The sequence below is a fragment of the Tinamus guttatus genome, unplaced genomic scaffold, assembly GCF_059628265.1.
Source record: "Tinamus guttatus ecotype Peru unplaced genomic scaffold, ASM5962826v1 Tinamus_guttatus_pri_ptg000202l, whole genome shotgun sequence".
In the NCBI taxonomy this organism is placed as follows: Eukaryota; Metazoa; Chordata; class Aves; order Tinamiformes; family Tinamidae; genus Tinamus; species Tinamus guttatus.
The window spans coordinates 2,633,733-2,652,795 of record NW_028288736.1 but is presented as its reverse complement, the minus strand read 5'-3'; the positions used below and the strand labels follow the sequence as shown (position 1 = coordinate 2,652,795).

The 19,063-nt window shown below is 38.1% G+C and overlaps 1 protein-coding gene across 1 annotated transcript in view; it reads right to left on the bottom strand.

Moving 5' to 3' along the window:
* Positions 1–210: 210 nt before the first annotated feature.
* Positions 211–19,063, bottom strand: part of COL25A1 (collagen type XXV alpha 1 chain) — a 64,529-nt gene continuing 45,676 nt past the window's right edge. Inside the window, exons 21-27 of the mRNA XM_010226093.2 lie at positions 15,782–15,835; positions 12,066–12,119; positions 10,809–10,835; positions 9,997–10,050; positions 4,979–5,056; positions 2,633–2,671; positions 211–799 (exon numbers count right to left, since the gene is read on the bottom strand). Coding sequence (XP_010224395.2) covers positions 797–799; positions 2,633–2,671; positions 4,979–5,056; positions 9,997–10,050; positions 10,809–10,835; positions 12,066–12,119; positions 15,782–15,835 — 309 coding nt within the window. The 3' untranslated portion in view covers positions 211–796. The remainder of the gene's footprint in view (positions 800–2,632; positions 2,672–4,978; positions 5,057–9,996; positions 10,051–10,808; positions 10,836–12,065; positions 12,120–15,781; positions 15,836–19,063) is intronic.

Here is a 19,063-nt window from a genome sequence, read left to right as displayed (position 1 = left end):
CTTCTGGATGAAGCAGTCGGCAGGTCCTGTCACCAATGTCTTCATGACCGTGAGCAGCGCAAGGCAAACCGATGCTGATCAACGGGTAGGACCGGTCTGCACGAAGGTGACCCACAAAGCTCGAAGCCATCCACCTGCAGCTGGAACTGCATTCCCCAAAAATTCAAGGCCTCTTTCTACTCTCCTCTGCTTTATCTCTTTTTAGCAATAAGCCATGGTGTGACTCCCTTTAGATGACAAAAGGAAACAATTCAGAAGTTTGAATCAAAGGTCACAGTGAGCAGCCATTTAGCAGGTGACGTGATCACACAACAAGCAGGTCTGGCACACAACTCATGCTTTTTAGGCGGTACAAGCAGATATGGTGGCATGAATCAGTGAAGCATTTAGGATGGACACGGAAGCCAAGGCAGTAAACTCCAATGGCAGCTGGTACAGTACATTTGATAGCATTTAGCTCTTATTTGGTCACAATTTCTTGTAAACTAGTTCATGGCACTCATTGTCCATGCAGGTCCACAAGCCAAAATATAAGGATTTACAGAAATTATCAGATTTCTATTATCAATGTCTGTATAGATCTCTCAAGAGAGTCTTGCAGGTTTCTCCTGCAGTTATATAACATCTAACTGCAGATGTAAGTGGAAAGAAAATGTACACATGGACTACTGCAAACAAGTAGAAGCAGCTACATGTAAACATATCTCAGACTTGTAAAATCAAATTTTCAGTTTTCAACTATAAATACAAAAAGTGGAGCACTATACACAACTTCATGCTTGTAAGGTTAGAGTCATCACTGCAAAGAGATAAAAAGAGATACAGATTGACCAGGTTAGTAAATCACTATTTCAAATTTCTATTCCAATAAATACATGGATATGGTAGAATTTTATCTTCATTTTCTCAGCACCAGCTATTCTTCAGATATGCCCACAACAGTAGTAATTACTGTAGGTTTTTTCAGCTGTTTGAGGCAGTGCTTACAAAAGATGCTTGGCAACTTCCCTTTCTACTTAGTGGGAATAATTATTTTGGTATAATTAAGGGGTGTGTGTGTGTGTGTGTGTGTGTATATATATCAAAATTAGTTTTTCAACTTACTTAGGCTTTTGTTTGTTTATTTTTCTCAGCAACTTTTTTTGAAAGCAGAACAATTTAAAACAATGTGCCAATCTGCTCCAGTCACTCTTGGGACTAAAGAGGAGGAAATTCTTCATTACCAATTAACTGGCTTTGTGTAGTAAAAGGAGCTGTCCTGAGAGGTGGAGTGACTTGCGTTCCCTTCCAGCAACAGGATGCGCAGGAGTGTACACATCATCCCGTGGAAGTACTAGTAACTTGATAAGATTTTGAGTATTACATTTGGCCCTCAGCTACCTTGACTCTTTTCAGAAACTATTGTTCATCAAAAGACACACAAAAAAGAAATAGAAGGTACAAGCACATTTAGTAAGAACTGGTTTACAAATACTCTCCTTTGCCTGGCCCTTTGGTTTCCTTCCCTCTTTTTTAAAATTGGAAATGGCATTTTTGCTACAGAAAGTAAAATACCTTTTTATTGGTGGCTCATTAATTACTGGGTCTTTGCAAATAGATCTAAATTTTCTTATGTGAAAGCAAGCAAATAAATAGGAAAAAATAGTGGTCTGCCTATGTGGGGTGCCTAGCTGTACCATGAATAACTGCTCAACAAATGCTGTTTACCATCCCTCTGGCTAGACATGTGTAAGGACACATGTGTAAGGACACTTGTCAGTTGCCTGATTTGCACACCTGCTCATAGCAGCTCATGCACTTCCTGGCTTGGAGCCTACACTCACCTTCTAACCCACAGAGCAACATGTGAACGGACAGTTCTCAAACAAAGTATTTTGCACACAACCATTCTCATCATTCAGAGGCTACTCTTGGGAAATAACAACCTGGAAATAGTTCTGAAAAAGGCTTGGGGCAAAAACTTGCCTCCAATTAATTCAGTAACTGTTTTGTCACTGGTTTATACACATCCAGAATTTCACTTGTGGTTATTTTTTCTAGTGTATTAGTGTGCCAATACCCACTTACAGCTTTGCTCTGCATACTAATATTTTTAAACCTTGTCTAGGTTAAGTCATTACCAAATAATGTTGCCAGTTAACAGGACATAAGATAATGGTAAGATCTAATAAAACCATCAGGAAAATGTACCACATGAATAGAAAGATAAAGCAAAGAGAAGGCAAGATGCACTTCTTTTCTCTAATGCATTCCAGAAAAAAAACAGTCCATAAAAGAACAGTACATCTAGTTGACAGAGCTACCATATCCATGAGCTTTTACAAAGAGTAGCAACCAGTGTTTCATGCGCAGAAACCAAAGGATGCATGACTTCTCATATTAAAAAAGAAGTTTTGAATTTCCAGAAATTCACTGCCAATTCTTCTTAAATACTGCTTCAATGATTTATTACTTCTGTGTATATTTTTTTACAACCTTGTAACACCAAATCCTGTCATGGAAAAGTCTTATTAAATGTTGCCGCATACACTGAACTGTCAAAGGGATTCTTAAGTATATCAGCACACTGTGCAGTATGACTGTGACAGGATTTTCTGTGTACCCCAGGAAGAAGAAACTCTGCCCATCCTACCTTTTGCCAACAGCCAGGCATTGGTAATCCATCAGGACCCTGTTTTGGGGTTAGGGAGTGAAGAAGAACACAGTTAGGTTTGCATAATAGATAGTTTCTCAGTATCTGTCAGAACAGCTGGAGCAACTTTGCCTTTCTAGCTAATAAATCACTACTATTTCCTAACTTAACAGTTATCTCTCATTCTCAGGGTGAAGGAAAAAAACAAAGGAGAGAATGTTTACACCATACATACATACATGCCTCCCTGCCAGAAAGGTTTGTTTTTTCTAAATCATTACTACTGTTTATCTAATCGCAAGACCATCTTAATCACTTTCCCATTGCTGTTAAGAGCTCAGGCTGTGCATTATCAACAATCTGGGCTGTCATTCTTAACAATCTCTAGCTGAATGTACCAGATCTATGAGCGAAAATGTTATCACTTTTATCTGGAGTGTATTGCTTTTTTTTTCATGGCCCTCTAGTACAAAGTTAAGCCAGTGATAAGATAGTTATACTCAAATTCTACTAGAATCTTTCTCTGCTTACTTTCATTCTTAGTTTTCAAATGAAGCAGTGAAAGCTTCGGCCCTGCACACGTTTCCTGATGAAACAGCAGAAAGAAATCTTTGAAGATAAGGACGGAGGCAGCATTGACTGTTTCAGAGTTTGAACAGCAAGGCCATCTAATTTGCTATGTTAGTGAGAGTGACTGCATGTCTTTTCCGCCACCACCCTGCTTTCAGGCATTTCTGTATGTCTACTAAGATCACAGCAAATATTTGATCTGTTAAGCAGATCTGTTGTGCTGTGGAATTAATTTCAATTTAAATAGCTATAAAGGGCTTATCCGTCAAAGAGTTAAATGCTAAACATTAGCAACATATATTATGCCACTAGACTATAAGCTAGAAGAAAATATAAATGAGGCCTTGACATTTCTTAGAATAAAGAGGAGAAATAATTATTACATGAAGATATGCTCAAAATAGTGATTAATATGAGAATTTTTTAATGTGAGTGTGTATAAGCTGATGGGAATGGCCTGCTGTCCAAAGCAAGGAAGAGCAGTGTCTGCTTAATGACTTATTCTAGTAATTACCTATGAATGGAATATTTTTCCTTCATCGGTAGTTGTTTATGAATCTCCAGATACAAATGATAATAGAGGAACAGAGACACATTTTTACATTATGAAAGCATGCTTGATTACCCCCAACAAAATATATGAGATACGGTTATCATTAATTGGAAACAAACAAAATATAACATGGACTATATATTTAAGAATAAAATCCACTGATAACTTTAAATTAGAAATGTCATAGTTGATAATAAAGTCTACTTAACATTCATCTTGGAGAACCGTGCTCAACTACCACACAGTATCAGAACATGCAGATAAAATTTTACTGCCAATAATAAAAAAAACTTTGTATCTTTAGGAAATGTGAATGTACTGTTCATTTTTGAAATGGAAAGTATTTGAACTTACTCTGCTATTAAATAAAAATCAGTGTTGCCAGATTGGTACAAGGGAGAGGGTAAACAAGGAGAATTTTAGTATAGGTGGGAACTCGAATTCATGCTAACAGGGAAGTGGGGGAGTGTTGTGTGTGTTTCAGGAAGGTAAGTTCCAAGGGTAAGACCATTAAATTGAAGACGTTAAATAACAAAGACAGTGAGGGATTGGGCTGCAGACTGTTATCTTCTTACAAACCTCAGGTAAGTTTTTCGTAATGTGATCTGAATTCTATTTGATGGAGGGGCCAGGCAGCTAAAGTACTGCTTGTATAAGGTCTGGGGGATCAGGCTTCAGCTTTGCTTAGTGGAAACCTTGGTGTGATTTTAGAGGTGCTCCTTCTTACACAAATCTCATCTTAACCAAATCTTGAATACGTGTACCCAAGACTCCACAGACTTGAAAAGAAGTCCAGGGTGCAGAATAGCTCCAGGGCAGGCAAGTGTGAAGGGAGCCAGTGCAGACAGAAGTCATCAGGCTTGATTAGAAGTGGACATTGTGCTGGTTTGCTACAAAGACTTGCGTTCAGGGTGAGTAAGGCAATAGACATTTTGTGAGGAAAAAAACAAACAACTCTTGGGGAAAAATGTAGGAAGGACACAAACTTATAAATTGGCATGTGATATGGGAAAGGCTGCCAAGAGTTAGATTAAAGGTGTCAGCAAAAATGTGTGTTCACTCATTACAGTTATGATCACTGAAGCAGCTGGTTTATTCATGCGCATGCATGTGTTAGTAAATAATGTAAAATCTGCTCAGAAAAACATTACTTTACACTGAGAATGGCTGACTACAAACAAAGGAACCGCATGCAGGGTTGGTAGGAAAGAGAAATACTGTACCAATTGGCAAGGGGCATCCAGCCCATCCAGGCCAGGCTGGCCTGGCTCCCCTTTTTCCCCCTTAATTCCACGGAATCCCTGTTTGTAAAGATTAACTTGCAATGTTACTGTCAAGGAAATGCCTTTGGTATTGACTTAGCTGGAGTAAACAAACAACAATGGTGAGGCAAGAGGAGCAAGCTCACAGCCCTGGTCCTGCAAGCTGTGAGGCACTGACTGCTGCACAACAGATTTGGTTCCCTTCCAACATGTTCAGCAGAAAATAACAAAATTGGGATTTTGCTCGAAGGACTTTATATCAGGTTAGGAGGACACAAAGTCTATTCTCAATTTCCAGACCTCAAGATGAGGTTCTGTTGACCAATGGTAACAGCTCACACTCGACTTGGTGCTTGTTCCTCTCCCCTCATTTCTTATTGCATCAATCTACAGCAGCAGGATCGACTTGTCCAATACACAAGTGAGACGTACCAATGGGCAAGGTGCATCTAATCCAGGAGCACCCTGTTCTCCTTTCTCCCCTTTAGGCCCCTTTTTGCCTTTCTTTCCCTTTTCCCCCTGTGGACACAATGGTTTGGATAAAACATGTTTCATTCGTTTGGAAAAAAAAAAAAAAAAAAAGTAAGATTGGTTCAAAAGTTTGGAGTTTTCTTTTTAAGCCAATGGAGAGCTGAAAGGACACTTACCACTGTGTTCTGGTTTGGATGGTGCATTGTGTGGAAAAATAAATGATATGATCACAAGCAAAGAACTGCAATCAGTTGGTATTATTTTGTGTTGATATTTCATATCATTATTATGAAAGTTTTGAACCCTAGAGCAGGGCTTGAAATAGCAGACTGATTTCTTGAGATAGAGGCAGGCCTACAAGCCTTTGCCACCAGATAATCTAAAATCAGGTGTCTCCTATTTTCTCAAATTCTGAAGTGTAGATGCACCCTATACTGAAATTGGCAGGTCCCTTAGCAAATTTGTTACTAGTTAACTTCTAACTCTACAAGCCCCAAATTTTTAGTTTTTCTGAAAATTGCTGAGGCCTGGCTGGCAAGGCTTGCAAAATTTCTGACAAAATCCTGCCAAGTTTCTTGGTGGGCTGTCAAGGGCAAGTTTGACCCAGAGCATCCTTTGCTAAATAAGTCTCCTGCATCTGGGCCTTCTGATGGAGTTCGGGACAAACACTGTCCCACTGCTGCTGTTGGTATTGGGCACACTGACACTCCTCCAGATACAATGTGAGCCTTTGTTTCAAGCCCTGTTATAGGAATCAAAAGACCCAAACTGCTTGCTGGAGAGATGCTGTGGCACTATCAATGATATCATAATATCCTGATATCAAAAACAAGTGATAATTACACTCTTGTGTCTAAATGTTCCAACATTTAAGTGCTCCTTCTACTGCAGGAAACATTTCATCTACTTATTTTCATGTAATTCAGTCCCTTGACTTTGCATTGAGTTTTCTTTTCAAAATGAGATTTCCAAAGCTTAGATTACTCACAGAAATTTGACATAGTAAAGCTATTCTTTATTTTCTCTCTCTACTCCCCTCAAATCTATCTGTAAAGATGACCTCACCTTCAAGCAGTATATGATGTTTTAAGAGTTCATTTTATAACTGATATCACACCAGTTGATCACAATGGTAAATGAATTTCAGGCTCGCTCTGAGTTTGACAAAAATCAAAAAAGCTTCTGTTAAAAAAAAGAAACAAATTGGAACGGGATTGTAAAAAATGGGATAGAAAGGATAAGTAAATCAGGAGTATCACAAAGAAATAGGAAAAAATAGTCAAAGGAAAATTAGTATGGCACTGGAGAACCAGCAAGGGAGGTTGTGGCTATTGGGAGGATTTAATTTGTGAGGAAAAGGGTAAAAAAGACAGGAATTATAAGGAATGAAGGTAGAAGGAGAAGGTAGGAATGCCCCTTTGGAAACACAGACAGATTTTGGTAAAACATAGTAAACTGATATTAAACTAGATCCATGCCAGCACAGAAAGACTTAATCAATTAACAGAAGCCATTTTCACACCAATAAAAATAGCTATAACATATTTTAAAAGGAAAGTACATTATTCATGTAATATCACTGCATATTTCACATACAAATTAAAAAATATATCATAAACCAAACATACTGTACTCATGACCACACAGGAACAGAGTTCCTCATCTATCTTTTCTGTGTGCCAAAAAGTTGTAAATTAAAATTTATGAGGAAAACAACCCAAATATTTTTATTTAGCAAGTTGTAAGATTATAACATAATAAAAAAACATGAGCCAGGAATTGTAAATTGGCTAAGTTTTCATATCATATCTACAAATATGGCTTGTAGCAAAGAAAACCTACAGGTTCCTGGTTAAATCTCATGTTATTTGTGCTTGGTGTAACACAAGCACAGACATATTCTGAAAATGATTCTGAAAATATGTAAGCAGTGTTTCTAACTCTTAATATATGTATTTAAGATATATATTTCATTGACTTGCTGAGTTACAAGTCAGCAGCTGGCTATTTAAACTTCCATCTTGTAGAGCAAACCTCAGATCTTATTCCAACCAACGCATTCATCAATAATCTGCATAGAGAAAAGAGCAGTCCGAATTCCTTGAGCAGTCTACTAGTTTTTCCATGCACTGACTTCTCCCTTAAGCTGAACCTCCTTACCCTGAACTGTGAGGATCCGCAGGGAACAAATACAAGCATATCCAACGGATAATCAAAAAATAATAAAAAAACATGTTTACTTCCAGTCCTGCCTCAGTGCGCACAGAAACCTAAAGCTGCGGCACTTTTGTAACACAGTTACAGCTGGAAGCCTCTCCAGGCCCAACAGGCCCAAATTTTCATCAGCGCAGAGGCTGTGGGGAGGAGGGTAATGCTTTTCCAGCTAGGCCTGTTACACACCAGACACCTCTGTCAACATTATTTGTGCAGAGTTGGATCAGGACACCCTTATCCTCCATGCAACGCCATCTCTTAACTGTTTCTTAACAGTCAACGTAAGTTTTTTTTAACTGTTGACCCTTTTTAAAAAGAGAAAAGTTGAAAAAAGTGAAATTTGAACTACCAGTTATCTTTTGGTAATTTTCTTTTTCAGATTTAGAGTGCAGCATTTAAGAGATTTTTAAGAAACTGTTTTCTATTTATACAACTTAAAAATAGGAAACCAATTTTACAAGTATTTTTGTAATGTGTGCTCCTGGACTATAACTGTATGTGAATAATTACAGCTAGACCACTGTTTTTTTTGTTTTTTTTTTTTTCAGCCAAGTTACACAGAGATTATAATGCAAACACTGACTTGGTTTCACTGTATCAGAACTAGTGACAGGCTACCATAAAAATCACCAGTCTAGGCTGTGATCTCAAAACTGAAGATTTATTCCTTATCGAAACATTTTTATGAAAAAAGAAGCATCCCTGTCTCACATTGAAATTTTAGTAATGACAATTATTTTTGCAATACAATTCAAATTTGGTTACTAAATCTAATCTGTGCTAATATGCTAATCTGTATGTGCAATATTTAAGCAATATTTAAAATCCAGGAAATCAAGAAATCAAAAGCCAGGTCTTCAGCATGTGAACTGGTTTATCTCTATTGAAGCAGATCGAATTTCATAGGCCATGCTGGACTCTAGGACACTAAAAATACCAGGAATTTATGTGTTCTGAGTGCATGAATCTTTCCTGTGCTGTTTTCACATGAAATAAGAGTCATATAAGCCAGCTATTTTACCAATTTCCCAGTTTTGCTTCTGGGGATCTTCCGGGGCTCTGCTGGCTCCATTTCTTCTATCTCAAGCTGTACATGGAAGCACAGACTCACAGATATTTAGGATAGAAGGAACTACTGTAGGTCTCCTATTCTATTCCCACCTCCTGAAAGGCCCAAAATACAGGACACAGTCTTCAAGTAGCCTCAATGGGATTGATTAGGCATGTAATAATCCTCCCCATTCATCCCAATATAAGGGCACACTATTGACTGCATCAGCTTAAAGAGCTGTTCAAAATCTGTGTTACACATCAGAGACCTCTGAGATCCCTGTACGAGCAACATAACAAGGGACAGAGTGGAGGGCACATTTTATAGTACCTTAAACCAATACGGTGACTTTTTCCTCCTGATTATTGACAGAGATTCCTTGGTGGGATGTGGACCTACTCTAAACTGCATCTGTATGTGTCAGCTAAGCAAAAAAAAAGGTCTGGAAAAAAAAAATCACCTGCCATATTATATGGACTTCTATATCAAGGTTTGGGTGTAAGTGCTAACTCAGCAGCTTTTAGCAAGTATGAGGGAGCTGAGAACGTGGCTCAGGACTGGTGGAGGTTTGTTCATGAGCTTCCTCTGCCTGCGGCTCATCCTAAATTGCCTTTTTTTTTTTTTTTTTTTTTTTTGAGTATATCTCCAAGGCATTGTATCTAAACAGCCAAAATGAAGTTAGGCTGTTTCTGTTAACTTTCATTTTAAGGAAGTTTTTGAGGGGTACTGAAAGTAGCATATTGTTTAATCCACATCCACTAAGCGTAAGTATTTATTTCTCTGAATTGTTAAGGAAGACAATGCCAAAAACAATAGTGCAAATAGTACCTGTCCTTATCCATTTGGCACAATGGGATCAGAAATACTGACAAGGGTCAGAGTTGATGTCTCCATGATGAAATTAGCATCTCAGTGACTCATTGCAGTGATGTCTACATTAAGAACTGCAGTCTGACAAGGACTTTCAATAAGCATAGGATAGACTGAAGAAAATAAGCCTAAAACCCAGCTGTGACTAGAACTTTCTCTTCTTTCTGCTTTGGCATGTGTTGATATAGTACTTCTGTGCTTAAATTTTTGTGGTCTTCTAACACACATGTGCTTTGCTTAGCCCATAACTGTAACCTGCCTTTTGGCACACAGTGGAAAGAAAGATCAGGTTTAATGGGACAATTTATAAAATCAAGACAGCTGCACTGACTGAGCTGAGGAATCACACAACAGTTAATAGCACTTAGGTCACCTTTTCTCCCTTTTCTCCTATATCACCCTTTTCTCCTCGAGGACCAGGAAAACCCTATAAAAAATGGACAAAGATAGGTTGGCTTTTGTTCCTGTGCAGTTTCACCTTCCAAATACTCTTGGAAAAAATAAAAAGACCATTTCACTACATGCTTTGTGTGTGTACATATGTATGTGTGTGGGCACACACAAGCACACGCATGCACATGAGTATGTGAGAAAAGTCAGTCTTGCTATTTAAGTACAGTCATTTTGCCAGCAACAGAAAGAAATTGTATCACTCAAAATGACAACAGGCGATGTTATGTAGTACATGTAACTTCCAGAAAAGACTCCAAAATAGGGATTTCAGATGAGGCCTAGAGTGAAAGGATTTCACTAAGTCTTTCTAGCATGCCAAGGAAAGCGCCTCTATTTTGAAATACATATTGTGTATGGGGTATGCAATCACTCTGCCTAATTAGGGATTAATTTATTTAACCAGACATTAGTGCCTCCTTGTTCTGCTCAGAATGAGCCATAGCTTTGCCTGGGAAAACATTATCGTACCAAATGCAGTGGTTCATCCCGCTGACTTCCACAGGCCCAACTGCCTGTATTCCCAGCCCTACATGTAGCTCTGCAGGTAAGGCCTGTGCAGCTGTGCACAACCTTTGCCCTCTTCATGGCAGACAGGCCGCCAGCGCAGCGCTCCGTGCCTCGCTGCGCGCTCCGCATGCACGCTGAATGGAAACAAACGCGCTCAGCACGGCAAGCTGCTCCTCGTGAGAGGCTTACCTACTACTGAGCGCATTGCCCAGGGATACTACTTACATCAAGGCCAGGCTCGCCATCTCTGCCCTGCCAAAGAACCACATAAACTGCGTTAGCATCCCTGAACTTTGATACCAGGGGCCGTCTTGATGCCAGTTGCCCTTTAATAGCATATGTTGCTAAGACTGTACACAGAGCACTGCCATTGGTGCAGGACGTTTCTATTAGTGTTTAACATTTCCAGAAACTGATAACTTGACTGTAAAGTTTTGCTGCAGATTGCATACAGGTTCCAGGAGCAAGCCAAAAAATACCAAAAAGGCCCATCATTCATTTTCAGTTCCCAAGAAGGAGGAACAGAAATGTGACCTTTTTTTAACTCACTAAAGTACCCCTCAGACCATCATGCATTGCCAATTAGTCCAGCATTCCACAGACGGAAAACCTTTTCCAGTCATTGACTCTTGATCCGATTAAACAGATCCAGTTAAACCACAAATCCTATTCCAGCTCAGATTCATTTGGCTCAAACAATTCAGACTGGAGAGGGTAGGGAAACAATGAAATGGAAACACTGCAGGTTTCTTAGGGAGGCTGGCGCTGCCTTGCCAAACACATTTATTCGCACAGCTTCTCTTGTATGTCCATGTATGGAACAGACATATGCCTATATTTGACCAAGCCTTCCGCAAATTGGCGTAAATCATTCTAGTCAGTGGGGCTGTCCTCACTCCAAAAGAAGGTCTACCCATGAAGTTCCATGTTTTAGGAACAGATAAAGTTATTTAAAAGGTTGATTTAAAATACACCATCTTTACCTACTAATAACCAACAAGCTTTTTAAAGTGCTCCTCACTACCACACACACATGTGAAAATAAAACTAGGAGTCCCTACTCTGTCAAGCAAAACAAAAATATAATGGCAAAAAAGCTTTGCAGCAAGAAAATCTGCACAGCTTATCGGCATGAATAAAGTCACAGCTTTCACAGTTGCCCTTTATCCTGAACTCTTGTAGCTCCAAAGTGCTCTGGTGATCATTAGGGCAGGAGGGAATCCACACGTTGCAGAAAAAGAAGTGCCTGAACTCCAGGTTTCCTTTTGGTCAGATCTGTTCCATTACTTTTGCATAACTGCAGGCATGAGCAAGAATCATGGCCTGTGACACAGGCCGGTGACCTTGCATTGTCAGGACTTATTATCTCTCTTTACTTTTTCCAACTAATTGCACTGTCAGGTGAAAAGCTGCCATAAAGTGCACATAGTTTAATCAAGGAGCGATGAAAGATGCAATGTGTACAAATCACATGCAACTTACAGGCAAGCCATATGGTCCTCTGGGTCCGGGATCACCAGCAGTTCCCTTTTCACCCTAAAAAAGATTATTAAAAAAGCAGACAAAAACACTGGCTAGTATAGGTAGAAACAATCTCTAACAAATGGTTTCTTTTTCTTAAGTTAAAGTCTGTACATTCCTAAATTTTTTGTTGTTGTTGTTTGGGGCAGAAAAGATCATTTTTGCTAAATGACTAGGGGCAGAGAGAAGGTATGCATTGCTCATTGGCCAAATGATATTCAGGTCATATAATATTACATTTTTTTCCATTGTACAGGCATGGGTGACAATATAAAAATAGTCAATGCACAATCAGTGCCTGAAAATATTTTTGAGGTTGAACTGACACAGCTCACTTATAAACTTGTAACAGCTGCAACACTGAGTTCAGTAAAAGTCTAATGCAATGAAAATTGAGGATACACCACATCAAGATGTAATGCAGCATCTGAGATTCACCACTGTCATGAGCAAAAATAATGTGTCAAACAAATCTTTGATATAGCAGACAATGCTCTTAACAGTAATATTGTGAAGTTTATTCCATACTTTGCACTATGTTGTTAACTGTTCTGTAAGATTCTAGATTAGAGGTGTAAATGTTCAGATTTATTCACTATGAACTCTAACAATGTACAAAACTTAAGTATAGATTGTATTGATTGCATAATACAAAAAAGCAGACACCAGAATAAATTGAGACTCAGCCTGATGTTGAATAATCACCACAACAATGAGTGTATTAGGGAAAATGACATTTGATGTGCTTTAGGTACTTCACATTTTATTTCTATTGACACTCTCCATGCTCCCTGCAGCCTAGTGGAGATTAGATGTCTGTGTCTGATTGTTTCTGGGCAGCGCTTACAAGAGCGTTGGGAAGTAACAACTGATTTATAAAGTAGTGAATCTCTTACAGCTTTAAAACTTTTACTTAAGAAGAAACTAATGTGGTGACCTGCGTAGACGATAGCTACAAAACTGTTTGATCAAAACTTGAGAAACGTCAAGACCAGTTGCGTATCATGTTTTATTTTAAACAGCAGATACAACTGTACAAAGTATCCTCAAGAAAGGCCAGTAACATTGCTAAACATATGGCAGACATAAAAATACTGACAGTTTAGCAGTCTGGGGAAGTAATCTCATCTGTTATGCAAGAATGTATTTAGAAAAATGTATCTGACTTTTTTTTTTCATCCCAGTACAAAGCACATGCTGAAATGTGCTTGGAATACCAGATGAGGTCCTCAGTATTTGCAGATTTTATGAAGTTAATGGACTGTCATAGGCATACTGCCCTCAACAATCCCAGTAACTTATTTCTGTTAGGAAAATGGACATTCACAATGTTCAAGCAAGTTTTTAATTTGTTTTCATAAGACAAGTTACCATTGTCAAAAGAACAGAAATTGTAGTCTTTGCTTTCGCCTCTTATTTCAGTTCAATATTGTGAAACATGGGTGAATGAGAGCTACAATTTGCAAGTACAAAACCGCATATTTGTTGTTTCCATAAAAACTGATATGGAGATTCCAGAGGACTTGTGATAAATATTTTAACCAAAGAAAAAAGATGCATTTTCTCTCCCTGTACAGAACCTGCACAGCAATGTCAGCATTGCATATCTTACCTGTCTGTGAGCCAAAAACAGGGTCAAAACCCTTTGTCTTTGACATCAAGGCAATAGTTTCTTGAAATTAGTTTTTGATTAGACTTTTTTCCCCTAACTTTTAAAGAAGCATAAATGTATAGTGAACAGCATTTTACTTGTATCCTCTTAAAGTGAGGTTGGGTTTTCAAATTTAAATAATATGGATTTAAGAATGTGGTTATGTTTGACCTTAGGACTCCCTAGTGCTTTTCTAAGTTAATATCAGCTCATACTTTTTCTTATCAGCAAGGACAAAATACGATCCTGTGCAGCAACAGCAAGCTTTGTGCCATTTTTATTTAAAGGATAAAGTCTGAAATTTGCAGAGAAAAATATATGTACGTGCAAACTTTAAAATGTCATTAAGAATGCACTATTTGTTAATTAAATAGTGACACCATCTCCAGGTAGCAGTTACATAACTATGCCACAAATAAGTCTACCTCCTGAACAGTATTAAATAATTACCGTATAAACAACTGCAGCAATAACCATGCTGGAGTTATTATTATTAACCATGGGGAGTGCATGGACATTTCTTGCATGCTATAGTTTCTTCATTTTCACAAATCTCTCTTGCCCTACTGAAGCAATTAACATCTCAGCTGTTCCTGTCCCTTTTTAATGACTACTTAGCAGCAGCCATGGTGGAGCAGATTCTAGATTCAGCTGTATGGCTTCTTATGACCTGGGACCCTTTCATAGGAAAGAACAGTTATGGTTATTTTTTTGTAGTTTAGAAGTTTAGTTTATATTGTAGCACATTGCTTTTGAAGAAAAAAAAATCAACCAGTAGTAGGCATATCTCATATTTCAAGATAAAACTTCATAATGCAGAAAATAAAAGGTACAATATCTACATATGCTTCTATATGTATATCTCATCTAAACTATTTTCTGAAGTATAGAATAAATGTTAAGTCATCTTTCCACAGAGTCAACAGGAAGAAAGAAAAAAAAAAGGTATGGCTTTTCAGGAAAGGCTGAGGCTTTCCTGAAAAGGAAAGGCTATTCAGAAAAAGACTTGAGTCCCTAATTCCCTAGGGAAAAAAGAAAAAGGTACCACAACAGATCCTTCAGACCATTAGCTAACTTGAGCAGTAGCTACAAGCCACTGTTCCCATTTTGGACTGTGCTGTGGGTCTTGTGTTTACTTCTCACTATGCAACTCTGCAAAAGGGAATTCTCAAGTCATGCAAATCTGCCTCAGGTGTATGGCTGCTAAAGCTACCTGGACCTCTGCCATATGGCTGTGGCCTCAATAGAAGTCTCAAGTTGTTCTAGCACAGCTGTTGTGTTGAACTGAGAAATTCAGACAGCCATCATTCTGGGCTCCACTGGGAGCTCCTGGAGGGTTTTAGACAGTAGGAAGTATCCTCTTTTGTTTTCCTGTACAAGTTAAAGGGGGTGTTGTTGAAGCTGAGGGGCACATAATTAAACAAGAGGGCCCTATCCTATTTCTGCTGGGAAAAAAAGAAAAAAAAACGCTGGGATTATCTCAAATGAAATAGGAGGGTTCCTATCTAAGCTTAAAAAACAGAAAGTAAGTTTAAATTTTTGGAGTGGCTAGAGAATTTCTTCAAGATAAGGAAACTACGTATATGTGAAAATAGTTAAGGAATACTCTTTTTTTTTGCCATGGCGTACATATATTGTACACAGTCAGATCAGACTATCTGATGTTCTAATGATCTGACTTTCTGTTGTTCCAGTTTTTTCCCCCTCAACCTATGTGTAAAAGTAATGAAACCAAAATTCTGTTCTATGTAGAACTGTGAATTCAAAGAGTCTTGCAAGCTTCTTACTAATTAGCAATTGCAAAATACCAGTGCCTCTGAGATTAGTTACAAATTCATCCCTTATAGCTTAAACAGGTAACTGTGAATAATTTGAAAACATGTATAGTTCTGGGTGGATCCTTAAACAGATGAGATATTGTTTTGTTCCATAACAGCTAAGCATGCAGTGAGTAGCCACATGACATTTTGTCTGCCCCTGTGCCACTTTCTTCTCAAGAATAGCCCACTCAATGAGTTATACTTACTCTCTCCCCTTTAGGACCTGCAGGGCCGTAGGGACCAGTGGGGCCATCTACACCCTAAAGGAGCAAACAGAGAAGGTAAGAAAGATGTCCTGCTCTTACAAGTTTTTGGTTTTAATAGCTATTTTCTACCTGAGAACTAACATGGAATCAGTTTTCATACAGATTTGATTATGGTGGGGCCTAGGAAAAAAATCCATCTAGCTTTCAAAATTTTACCTATAAGCACTCAGGTTGTCAGGTAACCCATCTCTCTTGTAGTTGAATTGGAATTTATTCCTGGAAATCAGCAGATTTACAAGGGTATTAAATTTAATAAGGAATTAAAGAGTCAAAAATGTGGTTTTTTTGAGGGGAAAAAAACACTTTTTTTTTTTTGATTGAAATGTGTGCCTCACAGGTGGACACACTCATGCATGTAGCAATGATCAGCACCAGACTTACAGAAGCCTTCAGATACATACTTCCACGCTTTTTTCACTTTGTCCCTTTCTTTAGCATTATAAAAAACAGATAATTTTACATTTCTTTTAAACATGAGAATTCCTGAGGCAAGACCCCAACAGATTTGATCCATTTCACTGATTCAATATTAGCATTAAATAAATATGCTTCCTTGTGTAAACCAAACTTCTTACTGGGGAAATAAGCACCCCACCAAGATGTTATTTTTATTTTAAACACCACTTCAGATCACTGCTTTAAGCAGATCACTGCACACTGCTGATTTCATTGCTGGTATTGAAATAAGTACAAGTAAAAGAAAGGACAACATACAACATGCTTCATTCAAATGGCAGGTTTGCCTACACAGGCCTGCAGACCCAGTCACTGGGACACAGCCTCAGTCCCCAGGCTAGTGCAAATCAAGGAGGAACAAAATATCAAGGAATAAAATAAATATGGTTGGATATCCTGTGCTATATTCAAGCCAGCTTTGCAGCACAGCTATCCAACCCAAAATCAGTACCAAACTGCCTTCTTAAGATTCAGAGCTCCTTCTACATCCAGAGAATTACATTCTCCTCTCACACTCATTGCCACAAGGGTCTGCTTTCTGGCGCCCTCTGATTCAACGTGGAAAATTTGTGGAAGTTTTGCCTCCATTCCTGTGTGCCAAGTGTGAGTTCAGCAGGCAGAACGGCTGGAAAGTGCGTGGACTTGCTAACAAAGATTGACACAGAAACACGTGGGACTCACCCGGGCTCCTGGCTTTCCATCTAAGCCAGATGCTCCCTGTATGATTAGGTGGAGGTATGGATGATGGACATAACACGAATGACAAGAACGTGAGATTAGTAAGTCGTGCTGATGAACAAACATAATTCACAAGTTGTGACAGCGTTCTGGAATGGGTATCACATTACTACAGAGTGTTAGTTAAAAAATTACATAAAACATCAGGAGCCTCATTCTGTTCTCACATCACCTCTGACATCTCTGGCTTCACATCAGAATACATTTGATCAGAGCATGTGTCAGAGTGCTACAAACATCACATGTTATGGTGTTTTTGAGCCTTAACACACAAATATTATTTTGTAATTTGTTAGCACACTTTCTCATTTGTAAATAATGACAATGCCAAATTCTGTACTACACAAAGACAGAAAAATATACACTAATGAGGAAGTATGTAAGAAAAATGCATTATGTAGCCAGCAGACTCTGGGTCCTGGCAACAATGGCCTCATTCATTTCCAAGAGCCGGGGAGACAATCCGATTTCCTGTTTTTTCAGTATACTACAATTTTAAAGCACATTCAGGCACTGCATGTGTGCAGCATGCAGCACTTCGGGCTATTGACTTTAGCATCCTTGGGGACAGGATGACCTCTGCTGGATTTTATGTGAATAACCAACCAACATGGCAAGAGCCATCCAAGCAGCACATCCAAGGGACCATCCAAGAACTGCGGGCAAGTGACATAAGTAGCAATGTGAGCCAAAAAAAAGAAGAGATAAATAATTCACTAATGGTGATAATGAACCTTTTTTTTTGAAAATAAAACATCTGGACTTGCAATCTAAAATGACATTTAGAAAAAAAAATAACGAGATGCAAAACTATGTAAGAGTATATAACCAGAGCTATATAATTTGTTAAACTAAAACAATATTTTCCTGTAGGTTAGAATAAATATTTCTGGAGGAACTAAAACATGTTTTCCCACTTACTCAGTTTTGAAAGTTTGGCTAAGAACTGAAAAACTCATTCCTTAAATAGCTATAACTGTCAACTTAAAAATGGCCAAATTCATCAAATAAATGAAAGTGCTCATTGAAGCTGATTTTATTTACAGCCTCTGCATTGCTTATCAGAAATTTAGGATTCTTTGGATCAAGTAAGTTTTTCTCCTCCATTTTAATATTAGAAAGCAATCACATAGTTACCTCCATGGTAAAGCAACAGATAAAATAAACCGTTTTTGTGAGGAAGAAGTAGAACTTACTCTTCGTAGAGTGCTTTCAAATGCACAAAGGAGCACACAAAGTATTTTCTGCTTTATTATTTTAAATTGCGAGAACCATAGTATTTTCATTTGAAAATTTTAATCTTTAATGTCTTACATCTTACATCTAAAACAAAATTCCTGCCAGTCAGAATGCTTTCTAAAGCATACCAGGCAAAAACCATTGCATAACGGCAAGATAAAAAGCCAGTTTCCATAGTGAAAGAAAAAAAAAAAAAAGAAAAATCAAAATTCCGTAAACCAATTCTTAACTTTGTTCAGCTAGATCTCTACATTTTAACTACAAAAGGTCTAATGGGATAAAAAAATGAGAATATGGGGGAAAAAAGAAAAAAAGGAAGAAAAAGAAGATTCTTTTCCATACACCATACAACATTTAAATAATGATAAGATTAATGGGGTGATGGCATCTTTGTGACACTGAACACTTTCAACTGACACAGGACAAAAAAAATGTAATGGGTGTTACAGGACGTTACTGAGGACAGATTCTGGATAATACCAAGCAAGACTGATGTTCCGTTGGAACATGGTATAATTTGATATATGCTATTGTGTAAACCAGAGTTGAAAGTAGAAAGAAAAAATTGTGATTTGCACTGAAATTGAATAGGCTTTTTTACTTACTGGAAGACCAAGGGGCCCTCTGTCACCCTTTTGACCTGCTTCACCCTTCAATCCTTTAAGACCATTTAACCCTGGTTCACCCTAAACGTAAAAGTATAAATGCCAAATTTTTGGTGCGATAACGGATATTTAAGCTGGGATAGAAGAAACCGCTCTCAGAAATGGCTGCAAATTCCAGTTCAAA